General features: G+C 45.8%; 2 protein-coding genes across 2 annotated transcripts; one reads left to right on the top strand and one right to left on the bottom strand.

Moving 5' to 3' along the window:
* The first annotated feature begins 8,090 nt into the window (after nucleotides 1-8,090).
* Nucleotides 8,091-16,835, top strand: TPRN (taperin). The gene is made up of 4 exons (XM_056860517.1): nucleotides 8,091-9,986; nucleotides 15,011-15,200; nucleotides 15,974-16,101; nucleotides 16,481-16,835. The coding sequence occupies exons 1-4, from the start codon at nucleotides 8,091-8,093 to the stop codon at nucleotides 16,541-16,543; spliced, it is 2,277 nt and encodes a 758-aa protein (XP_056716495.1). The 3' UTR covers nucleotides 16,544-16,835.
* A 3,483-nt stretch (nucleotides 16,836-20,318) lies between these two features.
* On the bottom strand, nucleotides 20,319-25,131 carry SSNA1 (SS nuclear autoantigen 1). The gene is made up of 3 exons (XM_056860723.1): nucleotides 25,074-25,131; nucleotides 21,760-21,959; nucleotides 20,319-20,486 (listed from the first exon to the last, which is right to left on the bottom strand). Exons 1-3 carry the CDS (start codon nucleotides 25,123-25,125, stop codon nucleotides 20,385-20,387), a joined length of 354 nt encoding a protein of 117 aa, XP_056716701.1. The 5' UTR covers nucleotides 25,126-25,131; the 3' UTR covers nucleotides 20,319-20,384.
* Nucleotides 25,132-25,249: the final 118 nt, after the last annotated feature.

The raw sequence follows: 25,249 nt of genomic DNA, 5'->3' as shown, positions 1-25,249 counted from the left end.
AAAAGCAGCTCATTACATAGTGTTATTCTTGGACATTTCACCTGTCTCCAATCTCTGTGGAATACCTTCAGACTTGAGTAAGGTCTGATTGCATTGGTTATTTATAAATAAATATATAATGTATATATTAGTAGTTCCTTTTTCTGTTTAAAAGCCTTTTCCTCAGATGTGTTTTAACAATCTTAAAAGAACAGAAATAGCTCAAAGGGATCCAAGATTCCTAGAGCACAGTGTTTGGTTCTTGTAGGTTATCAGGGCTGTGTGACCGTGGTCTTGGTATTTTCTTTCCTGATGTTTCGCCAGCAGCTGTGGCAGGCATCTTCAGAGGAGTAACACTGAAGGACAGTGTCTCTCAGTGTCAAGTGTGTAGGAAGAGTAATATATACTCAGAAAGGGGGGGTTGAGCTGAATCATTGTCCTGTAAAAAGTGTCCAAGGTAATGTGCTAATCATTGTCCTGTAAGTATCAAGATAATGTGCTAATGAGGGTGTGGTACGTTAATATGGAACCATTGTATCCTAAAGTGATCTGTTAATGTGTGAAACCCAAAGCTAATCTGCATGGCTATTGTGGACTGTAGCCTTTGTTAGTCTGGAGGTTTTCAGGACAGGAAGCCAAGCCTTATTCATTCTTAAACTCTCTTCTTTTCTGTTAAAGTTGTGCTGATGTTTATGAATTTCAATGGCTTCTTTGTGCAATCTGACAAAATAGTTGGTAGAATTGTCCAGTCTTTCAGTGTCTTGGAATAAGACCCTGTGTCCTGTTTGTGTCAGTCCATGTTCTTCCACTGCTGATTTCTCAGGTTGGCCAAGTCTGCAGTATCTTTCATGTTCTTTTATCCTTGTTTGTATGCTGCGTTTTGTGGTCCCGATGTAAACTTGTTCGCAACTGCAAGGTATACGATATACTCCTGCAGAGGTGAGGGGGTCTCTTTTGTCTTTTGCTGATCATAGCATCTGTTGTATTTTCTTGGTGGGTTTAAACACTGTTTGTAGGTTATGTTTTTTCAAAAGTTTCTCCATCCTATCAGTGACTCCTTTAATAAATGGCAAGAATACCTTTCCTATGGGAGAGTTTTCTGATTTTTGTTTGGTTTAATGGCCATTCTGAATTCATTTCTGGAATAGCCGTTTACTAGCAGTGCGTGATTTAGATGATTAATTTCTTCCTTGAGAAACTGTGGTTCACAGATCCGTCTTGCACGGTCCATTAATGTTTTGATTATTCCTCTTTTCTGTCGGGGGTGGTGGTTGGAGTTTTTGTGTAAGTAGTGATCTGAGTGGGTTGGTTTCTGGTAGACCTTGTGACCTAACTGAAAGTTTGTTTTATGGATGACAAGGGTATCAAGAAATGGGAGTTTACCCTCAATTTCCTATTCCAGGGGTCTCAAAACTGCGGCTCCAGAGCCGCAGGCGGCTCTTTGGCCTGTTGAGTGTGGCTCTCCGAACTTGGTTCAGAGCCCCTGCTCTTGTGCCCGCTTGTGCCGGCAGCCGGGCTGCGGAGCAGCGCGCCTGAGAGAGAGAGAGAGCGGGCGCACTGTCTCTCCCCCCCCCTCCGCGGAGAATGGCCGGGTCCCCCTTTCCCTTGCCCTCAATGGTTGGGAGGCTAAAGCCTCCCCTCCCCTCTAGCCGCACGATTGCTGGGCGGCTCGGCGGTTCCTGGCCCCCCGCCTATCAGCTGTTGGGTGGGGCGGGCTTCGTTTGGTAGACCTGGCCTCCGGCTGAGTCCCATTGGGAGGCCATGTCTACCCACTAGCTTTCTTGGAAGTAGACCTGGACTCCGAGGAGGGGAAAAAGTCCCCCTTCAGAGGCCAAGTCTACCAATTGGCTTCTCTCGGCCTCCGGAGGCCAGGTCTACTGCCAAGAAAGCCAATGGGTAGACCTGGCCTCCCAATGGGACTCCAGATGAGGACTCCAGACGGGGAGGGGGAAATGGCAGGGACTTACAATTTAATTTTTATCAATAAATAAGATCACTATTAAGTATGATATCAATTTTTATTCAGTGCACCTATAGTTTAATTAAGACTTAAAACTTTAATTAAAGTTAATTACGTTAATAAACAGTGTACCTACCTATATAGTTTAAGTTTAAGAAATTTGGCTCTCAAAAGAAATCTCAATCGTTGTACTGTTGATATTTGGCTCTTTTGACTAATGAGTTTGCCGACCCCTGTCCTATTCCATGGTAAACTGAATGTTTGGATGGATATTATTAAGATGGTTTAGAAAGTCCATTAATTTTTCTTCACCATGGCTCCAAATAGTAAATGTATCATCTATGAACCTGAACCAGACTAGGTTTGTAAGGTGCCGATTCTAATGATGTCTTTTCAAAATATTCTATGTAAAACTTTGCTATTACTGGACTGAGTGGACTTCCCATAGCTACTCCATCAATCTGTTCATAAAATTCTTTATCCCATAGGAAATAACTTGTTGTCAAACAATGGTGAAATAATTAGTTTATTAGCTTTGGATTTCACACATTAACAGATCACTTTAGGATACAATGGTTCCATATTAACATACCACACCCTCATTAGCACATTATCTCGATGCTTACAGGACAATGATTAGCACATTACCTTTGATACTTTTTGCAGGACAATGATTCAGCTCAACCCCCCCCCTTTCTGACTATATATTACTCTTCCTACACACTTGACACTGAGAGACACTGTTCTTCAGTGTTACTCCTCTGAAGATGCTTGCCACAGCTGCTGGCGAAACGTCAGGAAAGAAAATACCAAGACCACGGTCACACAGCCCGGATAACCTACAAGAACCAATGAACTCTGACCGTGAAAGCCTTCGACAATATTTATCACAGTGTTTGTTTGTCTGTCTGTGGAGACACTAAAAAATACACATGCTGTTCTTGAAACAGTGGGTAGGCATTGTCTTTGTGACTGTGAAAAGGCCGAATTAATGCAGCCCCTTGGTGTTTTGCTGTCCTCTTCTACCGGGGAGGGAATTTGAATTGTTCAGAGGACAAGGAGGGAATTGTGTATTTTGGGTAATGTGAGTGCTCCTAGGGTTCCCCCATGCCTGGCAACTCCAGTGTAGGTTGCATAAGGAAATCTGTCTGAAATTTCTCTTGAGCCACTATGGTGTAGTGCTTAGAGTGTTGTGCTAGGACTAGGGAGACCGAAGTTCAAATCTTCACTCAGTCATGAAACTCATTTGGTAACTATTTCACTCAGTCTAACCGACCACACAAGATAGTTGTGAGGATAAAATGGAAGAGGGGAAACTAGGTATGTTATGTTGACTTCCTTGGAGGAAGGGACAGATGAAAATCAAATAGATAATAGTGAAGAGAATGCTGTTTTAATACCACCTAACGAGTGGGTCTGCAATTGAGGAGATGTGGCCTTTTAGCTACAGTGCTGGACTTATACTCTGATCCCTTGGAACACAGCTTTTGTTTGTCTGTTGATTAAACTGGAGACACTCAAAAAGAGAAATGTTTTAGATAAATAACAAATGTGCACCACCAGGCTTCCTTGGAAGTATCTTCCACTTCTTTCAGTGGCACTTACTTTCAAGGAAACAAGCATAGGATTGTAACCTCTAGTTTTTCATCCTTCTCCTCCCACGGCCTTAAACTCACTTTGGACGAGTCATACTTTCTCAGCCTCAGTTCCCCATCTAGGAAATGGGAACACTATTCATTTACTTTATTTATATCCTGTCTTTCTCTACAATGGGGTCCCAAAGTGGCTTAAATTGTTCTCTGCTCCTACATTTTATCCTCATAACAACCCTGTGAGATAGGTAAGTGTGTGACTGACCCAAGGTCACCTAGCAAGCTTCTATGGCAGAGTCAGGATTTGAACCTGGGTCTCCCAGATCTGTGTCCAACACTTCAACCGCTACACCACACTGGCTACTCAATTGTAAACTGTTTTGTGCAAATCATCTGCAATCTTAAGAACCCTTTCCTGGGAGCAAGTGCCATTAAATAACCTAGGACTTACTTCCAAGAAGGCATGTTTAGGATTGCTGCCTTTAGAGTGGTACATTAAAAAAACATTAATTCTTGTAGGAGGCTTAGAGGGAGCTCAGTTGTGAGCTTGCATGTAGACTTGGTGGGCATCCCAGGTAGTCATGCTGAATCTTTCAAAACATTTTACAAATAGTCCAAGTGGGGGTGCTGTTGGCACCAAGGAATGTTCCTAACCTGAAATAAGTGTAAGGTGGGCAGCCTGTGGTTACTTAGCTGGTGAGGGAAATACTTTCTGCACATGTTGAACATATTCTTGTCTTTGGGTACTCTTGAAATTCCAAGCACAACGTTGGGTTTTTTTTGGGGGGGGGATTCCAGGTGTGAGGTCTGAGCTGAAATCCTGGTAAACAGGAATGTGTTGGGAAAGATTATTCCCTGCAGTGCAAATGTTACTAACAGCAGGAAGCTCTTGCGAAGAAGGAGGGGGGGAAAAATCTCGAACAGCTTTATTTGTTTAGCTGTTTTAGCATGACGAGGATGGAGTGAAACTGGTTTTGTTTAAGCCTGTGGGCTGGGCCTGGGAGTGGCTCTTTCAGTAAGATGCTATATGAGAAAGTCCAAAGATCAGCTTTTACGTAACTTGGCAGGAAGGTGTATAGCATTTCTTTCTTTTGTCAACAGGGCCAGGATCTGCCCCATGTTCAATGAACAAGAACATGTAAAGTAAAAACAAAGAATATAATGTTTGAGTAGGTACAAAGTGACTTTCTTTCACAACTTGAACTTTCTTCATTCAATTGGAGAAAGTTTTGACTTTCTCCAGGTAAAGTATTTTTAAGAATTAAGGATGTGTGTGTGCCATTGTAAAAAATGTACAGTGAATATTTTCTTTGGAAAAAGTCTGGTTGCTTTGGCTTTTCTACCCAATCTCTCCCTGCTTCACCCCTAACAGGAGTTCTCGTGGTATCCAGTTCGAATTATCAGGAGTAAATTCAGCATGGACAAAAGGAAATACTTGTTTATATAATGTGTGTGTGTGTGTGTGTTAAGTGCCGTCAAGTTGCTTCCGACTCATGGCGACCCTATGAATGAAAGTCCTCCAAAATGTCCTATCTTTGACAGCCTTTCTCAGATCTTGCAAATCGAAGGCTGTGGCTTCCTTTATTGAGTCAATCCATCTCTTGTTGTTATATAATGCAATTATATAATTAATTCATGGTATTTGCTGGTACAACTTGTGACAATGACCAGTAATTTAAAAGGCTTTAAAAGGAGTAGATTCATTCATGTAGGAAGATAGGTTTAATAATGACTTTTAGCTACGACAACAATATGGAGGCTGTACGTTCAGAGACAGCAGACTTTTGAATGCCAGGTGCTGGAAACAAACGGAAGGCTGTTTGTAGGCTTCCTGGTTGCAACTGACTGGGTACTGTTTGAAACAGTTTTGTTGGACTAGACGAACCTTTATTCTGATCCTGCAGGGTCTTTCATTCTTATAAAAGATCAGACACCTTCACAGTGGAGAGATGGCTATTAGCCAGATCAGCTAAATGGAATCTTCCAAAGACAGAGACATTATACCTCTGTTTACCAGATACTGAGACAGGATTGCAATCACGTTCAAACTTTGCTTGAAGATGCCCAGAGGCATCTGGCTGGCTGGTGTGGGGAAACACAATGATGGACTAGATCAGTGATACTCAATGGCCCAGGAGCCACCTGTGGCTCTTTTGGGAACCCAACCCATGTTCCATGGAAGTGGGCAAAGACATTGCCCAGTAGGGCTTGGGGTGAGCAGGCGGTTCATACCTTGAAACAACTCCTAGTGGAGAGACTGAGGGTGGTAAACTGAACCTCCCTAAGCAGCAGACCTCTAGGATTGCCAACTCTGGGTTTAGAAATTCCTGGAGGTTGGAGCCTGGAGATGGCGGAATTTGCAGAGGGGATTGACCTCAGTGGGCCATACTGCCATACAGTTGACCTTTCAAAGCTGCCATTTCCTCTGTAGTCTGGATATGAGTTGTAATTCTGGGAAATCTCCAGGCAGGCAAGTCTTCCTCATGCCAGGGATGGAAGTAAAGGGCTCATCTTGTCCAACAAGTTGCTACCCTTCTCTGCAGCCTCTGCACTTTCATCCCTTCCCCCAGGCAGCTGCTGGGGGGACAGGAAGCTGGCCACAGTGAGACAGTAAAACCTCCCCCACAGCAGCCACCCAGAAAAAGAGCAAGCTGGACACAATAGGCGTGTGATGTTTTTACTTCCGTTTCTTCATGAGCAGCTTGTTCTCCTCTGGGCATCTTGGCAATCTCGTTCATTAGTGTTCTATATTTGATATTAATAGATATTAATTAATTGATATTAATTGAATGGGTGTGCTTGGTGTGGTGACATTCAGGACATACAGTAGCCAGGTGATTCCTTTAGTTAACGATAATTGCTAATGTGGCTCTCCGCAAGCAGTGGAGTGCATACCACTGGTCGGTCTAGATGGACCTTTGGTCTGATCCGACATGGCTGCTTTTATGTTCTTTGTGTTCGCTGGCTATTAGCCACAGTTGCTAAATGGAATAGAACCTTCATGTACAGAGAGAGTATACCTTGAAGAACCAGCTACTGGGGACAAAAAAAAAACCGGGATGGCCTTTCCCTTGGAATTCCAAGAGGCATCTAGAAACAGGATATTTCTAGTTTGAGACAGCAGGGTTGTATTTATATTATGTTTATATATAGCCAATGCTCTTGTAATTTTCTATAATGAGAGGTGCAGGAGATCAAGTTTTCCTGGAATTCTTCCTGTCTTTCCCCTCCCGTCATTTTTGGCAGGATTGCTTGAGATGTGAACTGGCTCTCTGCAAATACTCAAAGGCTGTCTGTCTGATCGCTTCATGGTGTGGTGGTTGTGGGGGAAATCTGCTAGCTAAGTTGTGTGTGTGTGTTGGGGGGGGGCGGAAATCCGCCTAATACCTTGTATTATGGACAATCTAAATGACACAATGTACTCCTGGCACCACCAATAAGCCACCTGGCTCAAGTTAAGGTAATTCCAGGACGCAAGGTGTACGCGTCTTGCCCAATCAGCTCGCTCACAGGACGGGGCTCGTTTTCCCCCACGCACCAATGAGTTGAGCCGTTACATCGAAGAAAAGGAGGGGGAAAGACGGCTGTCCCATGCAGTGCGCGCGCTCTGTTGAGCTTTCCAATGGAGTAGTAGAAAAGGGCTAAGAGTCCAGTAGCACCTTAAAGACTAACAAAAATATTTTCTGGTAGGGTATGAGCTTTCGTGAGCCACAGCTCACTTCTGCAGTAGTAGAAAAGGGCAAGAGTCCAGTAGCACCTTAAAGACGAACAAAAATATTTTCTGGTAGGGTATGAGCTTTCGTGAGCCACAGCTCACTTCTTCAGATCTGAAGAAGTGAGCTGTGGCTCACGAAAGCTCATACCCTACCAGAAAATATTTTTGTTCGTCTTTAAGGTGCTACTGGACTCTTAGCCCTTTTCTACTACTGCAGACAGACTAACACGGCTACCCACTGAATTATTTCCAATGGAGGACAGCGTTAGACATAACCTAAGTATCAGTCTTTAGCTCTCTGGGCACCTGCCGTTACCTGGCTACCCTTTCCCCACTCTTGCGGTATTCTTATCTGATTGCAAGATGAGGAGAAAGGGGTGGGGGTGGGGATCAGTTCCTTGACCAATCGGCTTTGCCGCCTGCCTCCGTCTTCCAAAGCGGAACGTCTTGCCCAATGGGCCAGTTTCGAACCTCGTCCCCGTCCAACGGAAAGTATTTTCTAGGCAGGAAGGCGGGGACGCTACTCTCCTACCCAATAAGCTGCGCCGAATGCTTCTGCCCAATAGGCGTCTCCTAGGGCACGCTCGCGGCCAACCGCAATCGCCCTCGCCCCCCAAAAAGCCCCGCCCTGTAAATGGAGCCAATCAGCTCCGCCGCTCCGCGAGCCTACTTCTTCGCTTGTCGCCCAATCGCCGTCGTCTGCCCGCTGGGCGGCGCCGCCGCTGTCGCCGGTGGCCGAAGGCGAGAGGAGAGGGCGGGTCGGAGCGGCGGCTCGGCGCCGGCCAAGTTGGTGGTCTGAGGAGGGTCGGGGGGGGGGGGGCGGCCTGGGCCTTCCACAGTCACCATGAGCAGCCCTCCGGCCTTTGGGGGGGCGGCGGCGGCGGCGGCAGGGCTGCCCGCCTGGAAGCGGGCCATCCTGGAGCGGAAGCGGGCCAAGCTGACCGCCGGCGTGGAGCTCCAGCGAGGCGCTGAGGCGAAGCCGCCGTCGGGGTCCGGGAAAGGGCTCGAGGAGGCGTCGGCGAAGGAGCGGTTCGTGGTGGCCGAAAGCCTGGGCCCGCTGAGGGAGAACCCGTTCATGAGGCTGGAGGGCGAGCGGCGGCGGCGGCGCAGGCGCTTTCTGCCTTCTCCTCCTCGGCCCGCCTTGTCGTCTTCCTCCGCCGCCGCCTCCTCCGCCGAATCTCCGGCCTTGGCGCAACTGCTGGAGCTGTACGGCTCCGTGCCGGGCCTCCGCACCATCCGCGCCGACCACATCCTCATCATCGAGTCCCAGGAGGCAGGGTTCGCCCCGGCAGCTGCGGGACCGGCCCGGAAGGAAGGAGACGGCGTCGACGGCCCGCCGCGGGGGCCACCGGCTTCCCCCCCCGCCCCCAGCTCCCCCTGTAGCCGAGATCCCTTCCGGGATCTGCTGTCGCGGGGTGGGTCTGCTGTCACCGAGATCCGGGCTGCTGAAGTGGTCATCTATGAGTCTGAGCCATCCTCGCCGCCTCCGCCGTCCCTTGCTGGGAGTGGAGGTCCCGAGCCCGAAACCGGCAGGGTCGGTCGGCTGCTGCAGAAATTTGACCGGCGGCCCCGGGGTAGCGTGGGGCGAGGGAGGTGGAGGGCTGGCGAGGCCCCTCGCCTGCAGCCGGCAGTGCCAAACCCTTCTCGAGAAGGCACTCCCGCGCTGCTGGCTCTTACGGCCCGTCCTAGCTCTCCGCGTGGCCAGCCGGCTGGAGGCTTTGTGCAGAAGACTGGCTCCAATTCCTTCATGGTGAACCCCCGTGGATGCTGCCTTGTCTCTGACAATTCCACCCCTGCCCTTAGTAACGGGCCCGTGGAGCCCGGGGTGGCTGCTGCGCCCGCTCCACCCGGGGGCAGAAATCGACAGGTGGTAGCTGCACCCAAGCCAGTGCCATCGCCAAGCTCCGCTGCTGCCTTGCCCACTCGAGCCAACTCGTGGAAGCCAAAGCTTGAGGGAACCACTGAGACCCCACAGCTACCAGCCCAGCAGTCTAGTGCCAGTTCGGATAGCAGTGCCACGGCCAACTCAGCCCAGCCCCCGCCGCTCCTTTGTTCTAACGGCTCCTTTGAGATCCGCCCAGCCCCCAGGCCGGACCTGGCTGCCATCCCTGCTCATGATCTCCAAGCACAAGCCTTGGCCAGCCTGCGCCTCAACTCTCGAAACTCCTTTCTTTTTGTGCCCCATCGGAAAGGAGACGCCTCCAGACCACTGGGACCTACTGAAGTCCCCCCAACTTTGCCAGGAGGGGTACTGCCAGCTGCCCCAGAGGAGCGGGCGGAGACTTTGGTGCCTGTGACTTACATTGATGAGGACTTGGTTGAACTGGATTCTGGAGACTTGCCCCCCTTGAAAGTCCTGAGTCCAAGGCTTGAGGGCTTTGATGTGCTCCAAGAAGGTGATTCCTCCATTGGGATGGAGGATTTGGCTGTGCCCATGTACAGGCCTCACCCTGCTGATTATGCCACCCTCTCTGAGAAAGGTAGTAACACCTTTACCATCGTGCCCAAAAGGAAGCCCCCTGGTGCTGCACTGGAGACCTTCAGCAGAGCTCAGTTGCCGGAGGAAGAGGAGGAGGAGGAGGAGGAAAGCCGAGCCAAAGCTAGGAGTGATGTGGTCCACCAGGATTTGGGCCAACTTCTCAAAAAGCGCTACCCCACTGTGAATGAGATTGAGGTGATAGGGGGTTACCTCTCCTTGGATAGGTCCTGCATGAGCAAATCAGGTTCTCGACGAAAAAAGGTAATGGCTTCTGTGTTTCTAGGCAGTGGTGAAAACTATTTTATGATTAATTTCTTCCCCCTAGAGTTCAATTATCTCTTCCCTGTCAAGCACAATCATTGGTGTTGCTTAGAGTTCTTGCGCATTTCGTGTTCTATGGATTACACTGTACACAAGTAATCACTGAGCTCTGTTTACTAATTTAGTTCTGTTTTGTAACTTCTTGGTATGAATGTACTAACATGGAGTTAAACCTTAGTTGATGGAGTGAAAGTGCTCCCATGAGACTGGATATAGAACAAGGAAGATCAGTATGTTCCAACACTGTATTTTTGCAAATTGAACAGGCTTCCTCCAGCCTGTGCTAGTCCCAGTGAGTTCACATTGCTAACAGGAACTGGTGAAGGTATATGTCTTCCTCCATCAAGCATGGAAATGCTTTGAAGAAAGTGTCCCTGGTCCCTTTTAACACTTTCAGTTCTATGCTGTAATATTTAACTTGTGGGCCTTGACTTTCTAGACATGGGGTGTTGTACCAATACCAGGTTCCGGATTCAGTCCTTAACATCTCCTGTTAAAAGGCCGCTGATGTTGGGAATGCTCCTCTTCAGTCTGAAACCCTGAAGAATAGTCAATGCTGAGTTGTGTGGTCCAAAAGTCTATGTATAAAGCAGCATCACATGTTCATAAACAAGCATGATGTAGCAGCCCAAAACTCCAGTTTTATTCAGTAGAGTTCGGGCTTATGGTGTTCCTGTTTGGTACCCGCTGAGCTGCAAGAAACCTGGCTATTTGAGCATGCTGTAATGGTCCATATGGGATTACACGCTCAAACTAGGGCATATGCTGATGACGAGATTGCAGAGGTTTAGTGGAGACTCTGTTTCCTGGGGCACCTGGAATCTTGCTTTAAGTTGGCAAATTGTTCAGAGGCCTGGAACTATTCAAACTCTCCCCATATAGAACATTTATGATCCTAGATCTGCTGTCGAGACTGGCTCTAGCGACACCTGTCTAAAATACCATCAGGCTGCTACCAAGGAGTTCTTTCAGATTCACCAAGGCCTCTTGTAGCCAGGGCAGGAGTTTATGCAGTCCTGTCAGCGTTCCAAAATGGGGAGAGAGCTGACAATGGTGCACTGTCATTTCAACATAAAGAGCTATTGCTGAGGTGGGAGGGCCTTGGATGCGTGGGTGCAGAATGTTGCTAGACTACATCATTATGGGTGTGAGTTGTGCCAATTGGGTTTGGCCATGCAAGTCACTATTGACTCTGCCCTCTGCCTAACCAGGGAAGAAAGGGTGAGATATATAAAATGACTGGTAATATATGGAAATATGTGTTAGTTTTGTATCAAACCTAAACTTACGTTATTGCTTGAACAACATAAAATACATCAATTACAGCTTAGAATATAGAGTTGTACAGGTTGGCATATTTATGAAATTTAGAAGTATAAACAGTTTTCAACAAAGTTTATGAATGTCCCCAGAACCTGAGGCACAGCTGCAAACTGCTACATTCTATGCCGCCTAAGTACATATGTATTAATTTTAAAGTTTGCAGGAGACACATGGCAATCCACAAGCAAAAACGGCCCTGTATTGTGAAGATCAATGCATCTTCTGGCGGCAGAAATGCATGCTGGATTTACACATCAAATGTGTCTACTGTATACATAGGAATTATAATTTAATGTTTGTAGATTGTCTTTAAAACATGTGAGCGGTTTTACTGTGCTCCCAGAATTTCCAGTGTTTTAGTTGGAAAATTGAGAAATCCTGGGGGTGGGGGAGGAAATTATTTTTCAAAATTTTCCATTTTCTTGGTTCTTCGTATCTGTAGAAAAGACTTGATTCCACCCCTTGAACTAGGTGAGTCAGTGCTGAAGGTCCCATCTCTTTGGTATTTCTTGGTTCAGAACTTCAGACAGAACCAAAACGCATGCTTGCTTTTGCCATGAGGTCCCTGGGAAAAGTAAGGTCAAAGGGAAAGAGCAAAAGTATTCAGGGTTTTACTTGTAGAATGGGCTCCAAGCACTTCATTAGTGCTTTTCCAGCAAAACATTCATCTACACAACAAACAACAATGTGCAGCTGTCTAAGTGACATTGGTGGAAAGGAGAGGTCTCAAGGTTACTGTTCTGTCCGTTTATGTATCCTGTGAGTTGAATATTATGTGCTCTAGTTTAGAACTGAATTCATGGTTACAGATTCCCAGGGACTTGGGGTGATGAGAGAAAATGTACTACTTTTGTTTTCAGATTGAGTTTGAAGAGCTGCTAGTGAATTTGGATTGTCTTCATAAAGTTTCACCACACAATACCAGAAAGAAAGCGACACTAAAGTCTCCATGGCTGATTGCACAGGGCAAAAACATCTGGCTTAGTCTTTGTTCACCTTGCTGACCACTCCACGATTACAACTGCTTAGATCATAACCCAGTGTGATCTTGTAGCACTGTTGTTCAACTGGCCAGGTGTTCAGGGCCAAGCAGCAGCTGTGCTTTGTTGTAATGGTATAGTGTGTTTGCCTTTATCACCCATTCATGTTCAACCTGGCAGAGGACTGGCAATCTTGTCTTCCAGATTTATCTTGCTTCCCTCCCAGTATTCTGATTTGTTAGGCCCTTACAGAATGAGTGTGGGTTGCTGTATCTGACTGCAGTGCTATTTGATAGAGCTGAAGGTCAAGGATGTTGAGTGGCAGAAGGTTAAGTAAGGTGACATTGGAATTGAGATGAGAAGAGGAACTTTCGTGTGTACATGTTACTGTTAGCCAGAGTTCTGGGTATGGCATTTGATCACAGTGTGGTCTTATAGCTTATTGCTCTGGTGATAAAAACAATTTCTGTTCTTATTTTTCCAGTGTAAGTGTCTTGAGAACTGGTCTACTGGCAGTAAGGTGTCTGCAGCATGTCTCCCTACCCTTGCTGCTTTGTGACCTTGCTGCTGTTGAAAGGTTTCCCCTCTTCCCCTGGCTGAAGTTGCTATTTATAGCTTGTGCTGTGACGAGGAGGAAAACCTGTGACTGCGCAGCTATTGTGCTGCTATGTTCAGGTGGCACCAAGGCTGTTGGTTTTTGGCTGTTGGCCTGAGAGTACAGATGGTTGTGGACAAAGAAAAAGTTAAAAAAGCAAGACCAGTTTACCCACCAGACTCCAGCTTTCTCCTACTAAGAGTTGTTTGTATTTGTCCAGCTTTGCCCTTGAGTTCATCTTGTCGTGGATTCTCAAGTAAAGGATTACTTCAGTTATAATAAAAGTGTGGTACTGCCAGATGTTTACTGGAGAAGTTTCCTATCTTCTCTTAGGCACTTGCTGTTGGCAAAAAGAGCATTTCTAGAGAAATGCATGTCTCCTCTATGGAGGACTAGCTTGAGAAAAGTTCAGAATAGCTCATGGAGCTTTGACAAGAGTTAGGTTTCAGTGGAGGCAGAAAGTTTTGGGCTCTCCAGAAAGCAGATAATATGGCTAAAATTTTTTAAATAGCTTTAATCTTGCTGCTTTGATTCACGGGTTTGAGTGACCTTTTCCCCTTAAATCATTAGCTTTCCTCATAGAATACGCACACATGTACAATGCTGGTTATGGGGTATTAATGAAAAGCAATATCCAGATGTAAATAACACTTTTTTAAAAACTAGAGACGTAGTGCACATGTAAACTGAGATGGCAGCTTAGTTTATAAGCAACGTGCTCTTGGTTCTGCTTGACACACATCTGATCATTTGTGAGACGTTTTTATTTTTAAGTGCTCACCATCACACCAAGCAGATACTATAAAGAGCTTGCTTTTCATTCCGGCACTTAGTCAAGGGCAGGACCCAGACTCCTCTCTCTGCACGTCTCTTCCAAGGAACTTGAAACTCCTCCATGTCTTGTGGTATTTTGAGCCCTGCGTATTGCTCCAGCTGCCATGTGTCTTGGCATATTGATTACAGAGAGCTGGTCGCTTTGTGGGCTTCTCTCCTGTAAGGGGAGATTCTTGGCACTTCATTATAAGGTGTTAGAGCATGGATTAATGCTAGAGGGTACTCTCCCCTCTGGCATAAAAGCCACATGGGGCTCACTCCCGAGTCAGGATCCTGACAGGGAAAAACACAGGAGATGCACCTTAAATAGGTCTTCAACAGATGGTATGCTTTTGGACCTTACATTTCGCGTGTTCATCTAGTCAGTGTTATCTGAACTTGAGTTTAGTTGAAAGAGAACCTGTATGTCCAGGTTGTACTGCATACATAAATGTGCCTAAGTTGTATAATCTGGATGCAAAATTAAGATGGCTGTGGAAGGATTGACTGCCACCCTTCCTTTCCCCCAGCATTCCTTGGTCTTCCTCAGCTTAGTAGTTTTTGGGTCTGGAACCAATGAAATGTCCTGGATGGAGCATAAAAGTGGGAGGTAGTATATGTGAAAGAGAGGCAAAGGTGGGAGGAGTCTGTCTGCTGTTCAGGTTGAAACACATAAATTGACAGAGGCAGAATGAGCCAGGGTGGAAGGCAATCTGGTGTCTGTGACCTAATAGGATTACCTGTGCAAGTACGCTTTAAAAGTTACTTTTCCAGTATAGGGCTTTACTGTTGAGAAAGCTTGAAAGACCCTCTTAGAGTAAGTGTATGTGACCAAAGCTGGAAAACGCTGCTACTTTTCTGACCTGCAATTATAGCACAAACTCTAGAACTGAACCCTTATCAGCTGTGATGGCACACACCAACAGAGGCTAGTCTAGATTAGCAGGGACAACACTGTAACATGAATTTACCATCCATGTATAATGCATGAATGGTATTTGTTTCTTATGCTTAAAGCCATTTCAGAAGAGCTATAGGGTCCTTATTTTACCAGTATTTGGTGGCTGGGCTAAGCGAGAACAAGGTGGGGCTTTAATGCTGTTCTTTAAATTCATAATGGGGTTGTTTTTCTTTAATGGGCACTTCTAAATAATTACCACAGTGACCCTTCAGGTGGAGTAAGCTAGCAACTATCAAACTTCAGGTAGGGTTACAAAGCAGCTTCTCATGGTGCTCTCCTTTCTTTTCTCCAGATGAAGATCTCTTTCAATGAAACCAGCCTTCAAACTATGTTTGAATACCCATCAGAGAGCTCCTTAGTGGAGGCGGAGGAGGAGGAGGAGGAGGAGGAGGAGGAAGAGTATGCGACAGAAGTGGATGAGAAACCTGCCTTCTTCATTCCTCGCCCAAACAGTATCGAGAATTCAAATGCAGTGAACTCAGGTAAACCATGTAACTCTGTAGGGCTATGCTGGGAAGGATGGTAATGGTCGGAATCTGGTATTCCTTTCTTGCCCTTCATTTCCCCCTTGCACTGTGACTGAAGCCGTTGGTAAACCACCAGAGATCTTTGGAGAAAAAGGCAAAGTTGTCTAATTCTTCATGTTGCAGAACATGCTTTTCATGGCTATGATTCAAAGAGTGTCTTTCAATAAGACAGGAAAGATATCTTTCCTTAAAAGGCTATTATCTTTTCTGTTAAGTACTACCTATTGCTCTTTAAATAATTCACACAAATCAGGGGCCTAGTGAGGCAGAAAAGTGAACTTTCCTTGTTTCCAACGTTTGCAAATAGAGCATGAAAACTGGGAGGACCTAACTAGCAATTTCAGATTTAATTAAGACTAAAATGCAGTCCTGCAAATACTTCATTTTTCTAAAGCTGCTGTTTCCTTTGCCTGGACCCATGCATCCATTCATGGTATTGGTCATATGTAATGTTTGTGTGTAATTTGAGAAGCCTCCATTTTCTAAATCGGGGCACTGTTCTCTCAGCACTGTCACTTAGCAGCCGTTCCCTTGAGAAGGAAGATGAGGTGAAGTAGTTGCAAGTTATGTGATTAAATTAATTAAGGTGTATTGTTTTGTTGTAATCTCTGGAGCACAAAACCAGAGATGGATCTGCTTTAAAGCCTTTTTCCTCTTAAATCTCCTAATTCTGTTTGTTCATCTAGCTATTGTTCAAGCTACATTTTGCATGCTATTTTTTCCTGTAGGTTTATCAAGTTATACCCCAAAGCATTCAGTTGAATTCAGCAAGTGGCAGGAGCAGCAGTATGAGGAGATACCTCCAAGCACAGGGGCCTTTCCACGGGATGCTGCCCTTCCCGGCAACCAAGTTATGGTAAGATCTTGGGGAGTATTTGTTCTAGTTTCAACTTTTCCCTATTCTGTTCTGACCTGAAGGAAGCATAAGCATACCTTCATCTTTTAAAATTGTGAAATGATCCCCACACTTGCCTCTGACCTTTGAAGAGGCCACAAGATAACCTGTAACTTCCGGTTCAGACCAATGTTGGTTGGCACGGGTGGTCCTATAGCTATTGATCTGGAAACAGCGTCTGGCAGATTTATTCCTTTGGAAGGATTGCATTTCTTTATTGCATTGTGTGGCTCCTTTGCCATTCTTATAATTTCCCTCCCCCTTTCCCTTTGTTCATTTACTGTATTCTAGAGGAACAACATTGTGGCATCTGTCTTTTTTTGTTTGTCTCCCCTCACAGCTCACTCCAGCAGACAAAAGCAGCCTCTCTGACTTTGGTAGTGAACCTGCCCTGTACTTCTAACTGCTAGTCTGACTTGGTGCTGAACAGAGACCACTCCAAAGTTCCTGGTCTCCTTCACTACAAGTGCCTGCAGAAGCACTTAATGGGAGAACAAGGTGGGCATTTGTAGCCAAGTCGCTCTCCCTTATAGGGTACCAAGAAGCCATTTGGGGTGGGGCAGCTCTGTATTTACACTGGATTCTGGTGCATGACTTGTTCTGAGGCAGCCTGCTTGTTGTACCTGTGACCTTGCCAGTTCTGCTGAAGACCAATTGCTGAACAATGGAGAACTGCCTTGAATGTGAATCACTGTGTTTTTTTGGAGAATGGTTCAAGAGGAAAAGGAACTAGATTGTGACTGGACTGCTGATTCCTGACTTGCTCGGCTGTGCTGCACACTTTCAGCTAGGCATGTTTGAACTGGCTTAACAGCTTGGGTGCTGGATCTATGCAAGCAAGGTGTAATTTGACATATGCCATCTAGTGGAGAACTCCACCTTGGAATTCATCTAGACACATAAATGCTCTGAAAGACTGAATTGGAGTCTGGTTCTTCAATTGTGCAAATAATGGACAGTGATGTTGCCTGCTTGGGTTGGTTAATGAAGAAGGAAAAATATGTTATTTAGTAGAAAAAGTAAACTTGGGAATAGTGTCCAGCAGTACAAGGACTGACCATGGATATATGCCTTTAACAATGACTAATATCTGGATGTGTCTAAGGATATCTAAGGATAGTTTCAAACAAGCACCTGGCAGTTGTTTATGTGGCAACTTTAACAAACTTTGCAAAGTGATTTGAAACCTCCAATTTCTGTTTGAGCTGAGCATTGCCACATACACACCTTTCCCCAAGCTTGTTAGAAGATGTGAATAATCGCTTGACTGCATAGCCAGGGCTATAGGGGAGCAGCTCTCCACATAACCTGTGGCTCTTAGTGATTGGCCACTCCATGAAGAATTTCATTCAACACAACCTTTTCATTAGCTGCAAAGCAGAGTTCTTATCCAGTTCTCCTCTGGGAATTCCACAGTTCCTAGATCTCAAGACTTCACAGCCTCTAGGACAGCTGTTGGGTCAACCAGTCTCCATGTTTGCAGGTGGAGAAACTTCTAGTTTCTTTCCTATCAAATTTGCAGTAATGACCTTTCATAACCATATTCTCCAGAAGGAGCTGATGTGGAAGCCTGAAAGTGTATGCTGTATTGGGACAGCTTTTGCAGTAACTGTTCTACATAGCGATTTACTATGGCCTTTTATGCGGGGATGTTTCCCCGCTGTCACCCCCACTGAAGGAAGTGAGATTAAGTACTGTAAACTTGACATCCAAATGGCATTCTTTGGAAGAATAGAACATTTATCTGTACTCCGGTGTGTGTGTGTAGAAATGATTGAAATTAATGTGTCTAAATGGAAATATTAAATCCTTACGTCCAGCCCTACTCCAAAGGACCAAGATTTCTACTCTGGAACTTACTGATATTTTTTTGTTTTTTGAATGTCAAATCAAATTGAGCTTATTTACTATGATGAATTATAAAATGCTCTGTATTTTGCACTTCAGAACAATTTATTAGAGGGAACGGGAATGCTAGATCATGTACTCAGCTGCCCATTGTTGCTGGGTCTGGCTGGAGGGGCCAAACTACTATATTAGTCATTCCCCTTCCCCCAGGAATGGTATCACTTTGTGCTTCCAAAGCTCATTAAACTACACAAGTGATTTCTTCACTCTTGCCTGACGGTCATTTTTGTTGACTTAAATATGTTCTGGAACTTTTAAGGGCGTGTCTGTTTCAGTAACTAGAATAAACATATGCAGAATAGCAGACTGAAATTAGAGAGGCTACTTTGTCTGTAAAGCACTTCCTATTGTTCCTAGCACTCTTTGCTGCCACTGTATGCAACACTTGCATCATCACAGCTCCTTCGTTCAGTGCGGGCTCAATGATCATTATGGCTGAGTTGTGGTTGGGGAGAGGAGATATTTCTTGTGTGGCAACAGAATCTGATCTTCTACACATCACTTTAATTCAAGCCAGACTTTCATGAGGCCTAAAGCTTTCTGCTTTTTCACTAAAACACGGGACCTTACATGAGCTCCTACTTCTAGAGGCCAGTGACTTCCTTTGAACACCTGTGTTGACTATGCAGGTGACAAGACGCTTTCAAAGCTGAAATACTAGGCTGTGTTATGATCAGGAAAAATGTGTAAAACTGAAGGCGATAGAACAGCTACTAAGAAGCAGTAGGATTAAACTAGCTGGGCAGAATGTTCGGCCCTGCTGCTGCCTGACTACCAATACTAGTATGTGCTTCACAAGTATATCTGTGGGGTGGGGGGGAGAGGAAGCTCAAACCGACACTGACGTTTTCACAAAACTTGATTGCAGAGATACATGACCTGTACAATCTGTCTTGAGTGGCTCCTGTAGCTTGGAAGATAATTGGATAGCTTTACCCTCCGTGACAGTAGAACATTCAAGTGCTATATATAATGTAGCTGCAAGGCTATGGCAAAGTAACCTGGCTGAAGCAAAGCTTGTCGGGTCTGCGTGTAGTGAAGAGGCTGCGTCCTTCCAGGTATTCCATTGGAAAAAGGAACTTGGCCTCATTTTAACTTAAAAAGCTATGCCAAGATATCACAGAATCCATGTTTATGAAAGCCATATGGGAATGTGAGTAGGGGAACCAGAAAACGTTGAGTGAATGCCTCTTGAAGTTCATTAATTCTGTCTTGAGTTCACAATGGAAAATAAAAATGGGATATAAATTCAAAAGTCACTCTGACCAAATTATAAATTTACACAAAGGTCTTTTACCATCTAGTAGAGCTGCTGAGCCTGATCTCAGAAGCTAAGAAGGCTTAGCTTCAGTTAGTATTTGGGTGGGAGAACCCCAAACAAGTCCAGGGTCGCTGTGCAGAGGCAGGCAATGGCAAACCACCTCTGAATCATCTCTTGCCTTGAATACCCTATGGGGTCATCATAAGTCAGCTGCAACTTCACGACACTTAACACACACACACACAGCTGGGTTTTTCTTAGAGTATCCAAAAGTTCGATCTTCTTTCCCTTGCTTTCTCCTCATTCACACAAAAGGAAGACAGCATGAATGTAAGATGCCCCCCCAAAGTTATGTCCAGTAATTAAAATTGTGTATAACTAACTTGTAAGATGACCCTCTTTTTTTAGATGGCATACCTGGAGGGGGGGAGAGTGGAACAGTCTTGCATTTGAGTAAATACAGTATCCTGAGAACACCAGAAACAAATACCTCAGCCTTTGCTAAGAAAAACTACTTACAACTTCCTGCACATGTCTAAAACCTGTCTGCTGTCGCCTTCAACACTGCAATTATTTCAGCTTATACTATAAACCAGGCGGGTCCAGCACTGTACTCAGCCTCCCATTCCACAGCTTGTTCAGTCCCAGGCTTGGCCAGTGTGTAATGAATGTATTAGATGCTGTATGGAAACATGGAAGTAACACAGTCACTAATAGAAAATCTTATGCTACAGCAGAGGGGATAGGCTAGAACAGAAAGCCATGTACAGGATCTCTGAATCTGCTTTTTTTTTTTTAAGGCCACCATCTTCATCAGCTTAAACTGTGGTTGCTGTTCTGTTCCCTTCATGCATGTAGCTCTAATCTTATACAGCAATATGACCACCGAGCACTAGGAAAGGTTTATGTTGTTTGCTAGTTCAATGTAATCTTTGTTGTCTTAAACATAAGCAAGAAGCTTTAAGAAAACTATACAATTTATTAGACATTGTTTTAAATTAGCAGTGCCTGCAAAGCCTCCCATGAGCCTGGAGCTCCCTCTTAAAAATCTACTTCAGGTCAATTCAAGCAATGTTCAGCTTTCTTTAGTCCCAGTGCTTTTTATATCTGTGGCTTTGGTGAGATTCCCTGCTTCCTTTTTCAGGACATTTAGTAGTGTCTGTGAACTTTCCAAGATCTGCAAAGCAGGAAGGAAAAGTATAGGTTAGGACATTCCTATATTTATACCACTTTGGAACACAACATGCAAGCAGGTTTTTTAAGTACCTGAATTAGGAGCAGGTTAATTCAATACTTAACCCTTTCCCATCCCAATTTTTTTTCTCTTTAAAAATATGGAGTTTGTTGCATGTTTGTATATAACATTTAGTTAAGGACTGAAACTCAGATAGGCATGGCCTGTCTCAGATTCATTTGTAATTCAACAGCCAGCAGTACTTCTGAACACACAAAAAATAACCACATTCAAGGTCTATTACTTAAACAGCTTCAAAAACAACCTGATCTACACAGGGGGAAAGTTTTGGGGATACAGTAAGAGGAATATGAATCCCTGGAAGGAAGGAAGTTTCAGCTGGGTTTTGAGAGAAAGTGAAGAAGGCTAAGCGAATCCGCATAGGAATATAGATGCTCTCAGAACCTGAAACACCACCAGTTCTTCAGTGCACATAAAATGAAAAACAAGGTGGTTAAGAACAATTTGGGTGAGAACAAAAGTAGCTGCTTCCAGAAATATTGGAATTTCCTTTGTACTGAAGGAGACTGCTCTGAGCATTGGTAATTTCCTATTTGCCTAGCACTGTAATTTCCTATTGGTAATTTCCTATTTGCCTATTTGCTTCCAGCAAAGATGGAAGAACCAAGCACAACTTGCAATCATCCTGGGAGTGCTTTAACTCAACTGCCAATGGCTATGGAGATGATCTTTTAACCAAAGAATTCTGCAGATTGTTGTTCTTTGTAACAGGATTCCCCCCCCCCCAAAAAAAATTAGCCTAACTATATGTTTCATGGGTGTGGGACAGACTTCAAAGTGCCATGCATCAGAGAATACTCTTCTGTATGGCAGCCGTTAAGCAGGCTCAGCAGGATTTTGGTTGCACTGATTCGAACTCAAGTTTCTGAAATGCAAAGAGCAGTACAAGGACATCTGGCAAGAATCTTGCACTTAATATAAGCATACAGCTTCTGCCATCATGACCAGGATGGCCCAGGCTAGCCCAGTCTCGTATAATCTTGGTTAGTATTTGGATGGGAAATCACCAAGGAAGTCCAGGGTCACTATGCAGAGGCAGGCATGGTAAACCACTTCTGAATGTCTCTCAGCTAGAAAACCCTACAGGGTCACCATACATTGGTTGCAACTGGGCTACTACTTTCCTCCACCACAGCTTCTGCTGAACTACCTTGAACAAAAGCAAACCAGGCTGTGGGAGTTCCACAACTGATACCTTCATATAAGCAGCTTCAGTCTCAGCAATGGTTTTATCAAACTCATTCCGGGAAGCCATCTTGCGGGCCAGGTTCTCATTAATACGGGCCAGTTTCTCTGTCAAGAGGCGGATTTCATTCTGCAGCTTAACCTTCTCCTCTTCCTCTAGCCGTATCTGTTTGTTCAACTCATCCCTTTTTATGCAGAGATCTTCAATACCTGTGAATGAAGAGTCGTATTATGGGACGATCCAGAGTACTCCCTAAATATACACCTTTGCCCAACACAGCAGCACTCCAAGCCACATCTTTGCTCATGGTCTGCAACTGCTAGCGCTTTCTTTCACAGATCTAATCCAGAGCACCACAAGCTGGTGACCATTTAAGCCTACGTGACACTATGTGGTAGTGTTATTACACAACAATCGTTTACTGGATGTCTCATCCTGTTGATTGTATTTGACTTGAACTATGTAATCCACCTTGAATCTCAGTGAGAAAGACAGATTATAAATAACTTAAATAAATACAATTGGGGGGGAACCACAGGGTGTTATAACCCTAACAGAGTGGTTCCTCAGTGGAACAGGCTTCCTCGAGAGGTGGTAAGCTCTTCTTCCCTGGAGGTTTTAAAGAAGAGGTTAGATGGCCATCTGTCAGCAATGCTGATTCTATGACCTTAAGCAGATGATGAGAGGGAGGGCATCTTGGCCATCTTCTGGGCATGGAGTAGGGGTCGCTGGGGGTGTGGGGAGGAGGTAGTTGTGAATTTCCTGCATTGTGCAGGGGGTTGGACTAGATGACCCTGGTGGTCCCTTCCAACTCTATGATTCTAACCTGTTCACAAATACCTTGCGGTGGCTGTTGGCACTCCAGACACCATGTTTCCTTGGATGAGATCCTTTACCCAGATATCCAAACTAAGTGGCACACTAGACAAGCCTATAGCCCTTCCCCCTCTGTCTCCATCGTACACTACACAAAGACTACAATCTTAAGAATACTTTCTTGGAAGTAAGCCCCACTTAATAACACTAGACTTACTTCCAAGCAGACTTGCTAGGATTGCTTTCAAAAATCTCTTTCCTGCAGCATCTTCCAGTCCCAGAGCACCTTGGTTAACACCTCAACTGCCCCTCAATCTTGCTCTCAAGGCTCTGGCCACTGTCTTCAAATGCAGTAGGTCCATACCCCATCATAAGATCACCTTGTTCATACAGTACTACAAGGAGACCCTGTTTCCTCCTGCAAGCATAATAACACTGCCTCCCCCAGAGCCCATGGCAATGTCTCATTTTCTCAAGTACAGCCACTCTCCTACCCCTTTATCCCACATGACCTCTCCTACCCCTTTATCCCACATAGCACCCCACAGACTCACTCACCAAGACACCCCAACCTAGGGTTGCCAACCTCCAAGCACAGCCTGGAGAAATCCCGGAATTACAACTGATCTCCAGACCACACAGATCAGGTCTCCTGTAGAAAATGGTTGCTTTGGGGAGGGGTGTGTGTGAAGTCTATGGCATTATACTCTGAGGAGGTCCCTTCCTTCCCCTCCCCAAGCTCCACCTCCCAAATTCCCCAGGAATTTCCTAACCTGGAGCTGGCAACACTAACCCCGACCAACCCCCTCTACACTGGAGCCCCAAGAACCCTTAAAGGTAAAGGTAGTCCCCTGCGCAAGCACCGGGTCATTCCTGACCCATGGGGTGATGTCACATCCCAATGTTTACCAGGCAGACTATGGTGCTATTTGTGTGTGTAAAGTGCCTTCAAGTAACAGCCGATTTATGGCGACCCCTTTTGGGGTTTTCATGGCAAGAGACTAACAGAGGTGGTTTGCCAGTGCCTTCCTCTGCACAGCAACCAAGGACTTCCTGGGTGGTCTCCCATCCAAATACTAACCAGGGCTGACCCTGCTTAGCTTCTGAGATCTGACGAGATCAGGCTAGCCTGGGCCATCCAGGTCAGGGCATGGTGCTATTTACACAGCCCAAATAATGCACTTTCAAATCCAATTTCAATGCACTTTGAAGGTGGATTTTACTGTGTGAACCGGCAAAACCCTCTTGCAAACGATCGTTAAGGTGCAGTGGAAGCGGACTGAAAGTGCATTATTTGGGCGGTGTAAACAGCACCTACGTTTATGGGGCGGTTTGCCAGTTGCCTTCCCCAGTCATCTTCCCTTTACCCCCAGCAAGCTGGGGACTCATTTCACTGACCTCGGAAGGATGGGAAGTTGAGTCAACTCTCGCCCAATGTTTTAGCACGCAGGTCCTATTTCATCCAGACAGCCCATCCATATTTCATCCATATTTTATCCCACAGCCCCCCACCCACCCACCCCACAGACTCCTCCTCCTCCAAGCTTCCCTCCTGATACCCCAAAGCAGTCACTATGGTGCTATTTACACAGCCCAAATAATGCACTTTCAAATCCACTTTCAAAGCACTTTGAAGGTGGATTTTACTGTGTGAACCGGCAAAACCCTCTTGCAAACGATCGTTAAGGTGCAGTGGAAGCGGACTGAAAGTGCATTATTTGGGCTGTGTAAACAGCACCTACGTTTATGGGGCGGTTTGCCAGTTGCCTTCCCCAGTCATCTTCCCTTTGCCCCCAGCAAGCTGGGGACTCATTTTTCCGACCTCGGAAGGATAGGAGGCTGAGTCAACTCTCGCCCAATGTTTTAGCACGCAGGTCCTATTTCATCCAGACAGCCCATCCATATTTCATCCATATTTTATCCCACAGCCCCCCACCCACCCACCCCACAGACTCCTCCTCCTCCAAGCTTCCCTCCTGATACCCCAAAGCAGTCACTATGGTGCTATTTACACAGCCCAAATAATGCACTTTCAAATCCACTTTCAATGCACTTTGAAGGTGGATTTTACTGTGTGAACCGGCAAAACCCTCTTGCAAACGATCGTTAAGGTGCAGTGGAAGCGGACTGAAAGTGCATTATTTGGGCGGTGTAAACAGCCCCTACGTTTATGGGGCGGTTTGCCAGTTGCCTTCCCCAGTCATCTTCCCTTTGCCCCCAGCAAGCTGGGGACTCATTTTTCCGACCTCGGAAGGATAGGAGGCTGAGTCAACTCTCGCCCAATGTTTTAGCACGCAGGTCCTATTTCATCCAGACAGCCCATCCATATTTCATCCATATTTCATCCCACAGCCCCCCACCCCACCGACTCCTCCTCCAAGCTTCCCTCCTGATACCCCAAAGCAGTCAAACGTCCTCCCCCCCCCCGGCCCAGAGAGGCCCTCGTCGCCATAGCAACCCGCGGCCTAGCCTTTCCTCGGAGCCTGTCGCGCTCCCCCTCTCCTCACATTTGACCAGCTCGTTGTTGTAGCTCTGCAGGGCCGCCCCTTGCTGGGTCATCGCCGACCCCCGGGACCGCGGCGGCCGCTCCCGACCCTCTCCCTTCCCGCTCCCTCGGCTCTCCTTTGTCCCTCCCTTCCGCCCGCCTCTCCCGCTTTGCTCCTCCTTCAACGGTCCCGGCCGC

This window comes from Euleptes europaea, chromosome 14 (genome assembly GCF_029931775.1).
Source record: "Euleptes europaea isolate rEulEur1 chromosome 14, rEulEur1.hap1, whole genome shotgun sequence".
NCBI classification, from domain to species: domain Eukaryota; kingdom Metazoa; phylum Chordata; class Lepidosauria; order Squamata; family Sphaerodactylidae; genus Euleptes; species Euleptes europaea.
This window is presented reverse-complemented; position numbering and strand designations above follow the sequence as displayed.